At 62.0% G+C, this 1,321-nt stretch overlaps 1 protein-coding gene across 1 annotated transcript in view; it reads left to right on the forward strand.

Moving 5' to 3' along the window:
• Positions 1-176: 176 nt before the first annotated feature.
• PTSG_12834 (uncharacterized protein) overlaps positions 177-1,321 on the forward strand; it is a gene marked incomplete at both ends in the record, with an annotated part of 1,801 nt that continues 656 nt past the window's right edge. Inside the window, one exon of the mRNA XM_004989825.1 lies at positions 177-1,296. Coding sequence (XP_004989882.1) covers positions 177-1,296 — 1,120 coding nt within the window. The remainder of the gene's footprint in view (positions 1,297-1,321) is intronic.

A 1,321-nucleotide genomic window follows, 5' to 3' on the forward strand; every position in this document is an offset into this window, starting at 1 on the left:
ACGACGCCAACTACGAAACACGACAAAAACAGAAACAAGCGTCCCCGAGACAGGCGCGTTCACAGCAAGCAGCAGAGACGACAACAGCCTCACGGAGCCTGCAAAGCATCAAGCAGGCACTCAAGAGCCAGCAACGCAAGCAGTGGACTCAGGCATGCTTGGAGGAGATCGGGGCCATGGAGCGCAACGGCGTCATCAAGCTCATCCCACGCAGCGCCGTGCCACGACAGCACACGCCTCTCAAGTCACGCTTCGTCTTCAAGGTGAAGCGTGACGCTGAGGGCGCGCCGACGCGCTTCAAGGCACGCTGGGTCGCCAAGGGCTTCAGCCAACGACCGGGCATCGACTTCGACCAGACCTACGCCCCAACACCAGCAGCCAAGACCATCCTCACTGTGCTCGCCGTCTCCCTGCAACGACAGCACCAGCTGCACCAGCTCGACTTCAAGTCGGCTTACCTGCAGGCTGATCTCAAGGAGGAGCTGTACATGGAGCTGCCGCCGCACTTCACCGACATCGGCGACGGCGCTCAACGCTACGCGGGCAAGGTGTGCCGGCTGTTCAAGCCGCTGTACGGCCTCAAGCAAGCTGGCCGTGCATGGGCCAAGAAGCTGCACACCTTCCTCAAGACCAACGGATGGGCGCAGAGCAATGTCGACGCCTGCCTCTTCACCAAGCTCCACGACGACGGACAGCGCACATGGATCATCACGTACGTTGACGACCTCATCATCAGCAGCAGCAGCGAGCGTCACATCCGTGCCTGCAAGCAGCAGATCAAGGAGAGCTTCGAGGCAGAGGACCTGGGCCCGCTCACCTGGTACCTGGGCCTTCACCTGACGTCACCAGCTGACGGGGTGTTGCACATTACGCAGACACAGGCCATCAACGACATCGTCAACGACTACAACCTGGCAGCGGCAGCCAGCGTCTCCACGCCCATGCGTGTTGGCATCGACGCCTCCAGCATCAGCGAGCAGCCCGACCGACGCCTGCCTTTCCGCAACCTCGTCGGCTCGCTCCTGTACCTGGCCAACCGCACGAGACCAGACGTCAGCTTCGCGTGCGGACTGCTCTGCCGTTACATGGACCGTTACACGACGGTCCACTGGCAGGCAGCCAAGCACGTCGTGCGGTACCTGAAGGCGACGAGCGAGCACGGCCTCCTCTTCAAGCGACGCAGCGGCACGTGCAAAGACCAGCCGCTGAACCTTGTGTGCTACAGCGATGCCAGCTTCGGAACAGACCAGCTGACGGGCCGCTCCACGACGGGCTTCACCTGCTACATCAACGGCTGTCTTGTGTCTTGGAGCAGCCGGCT

Source organism: Salpingoeca rosetta (genome assembly GCF_000188695.1).
Source record: "Salpingoeca rosetta unplaced genomic scaffold supercont1.27, whole genome shotgun sequence".
Lineage (NCBI taxonomy): Eukaryota > Choanoflagellata > Craspedida > Salpingoecidae > Salpingoeca > Salpingoeca rosetta.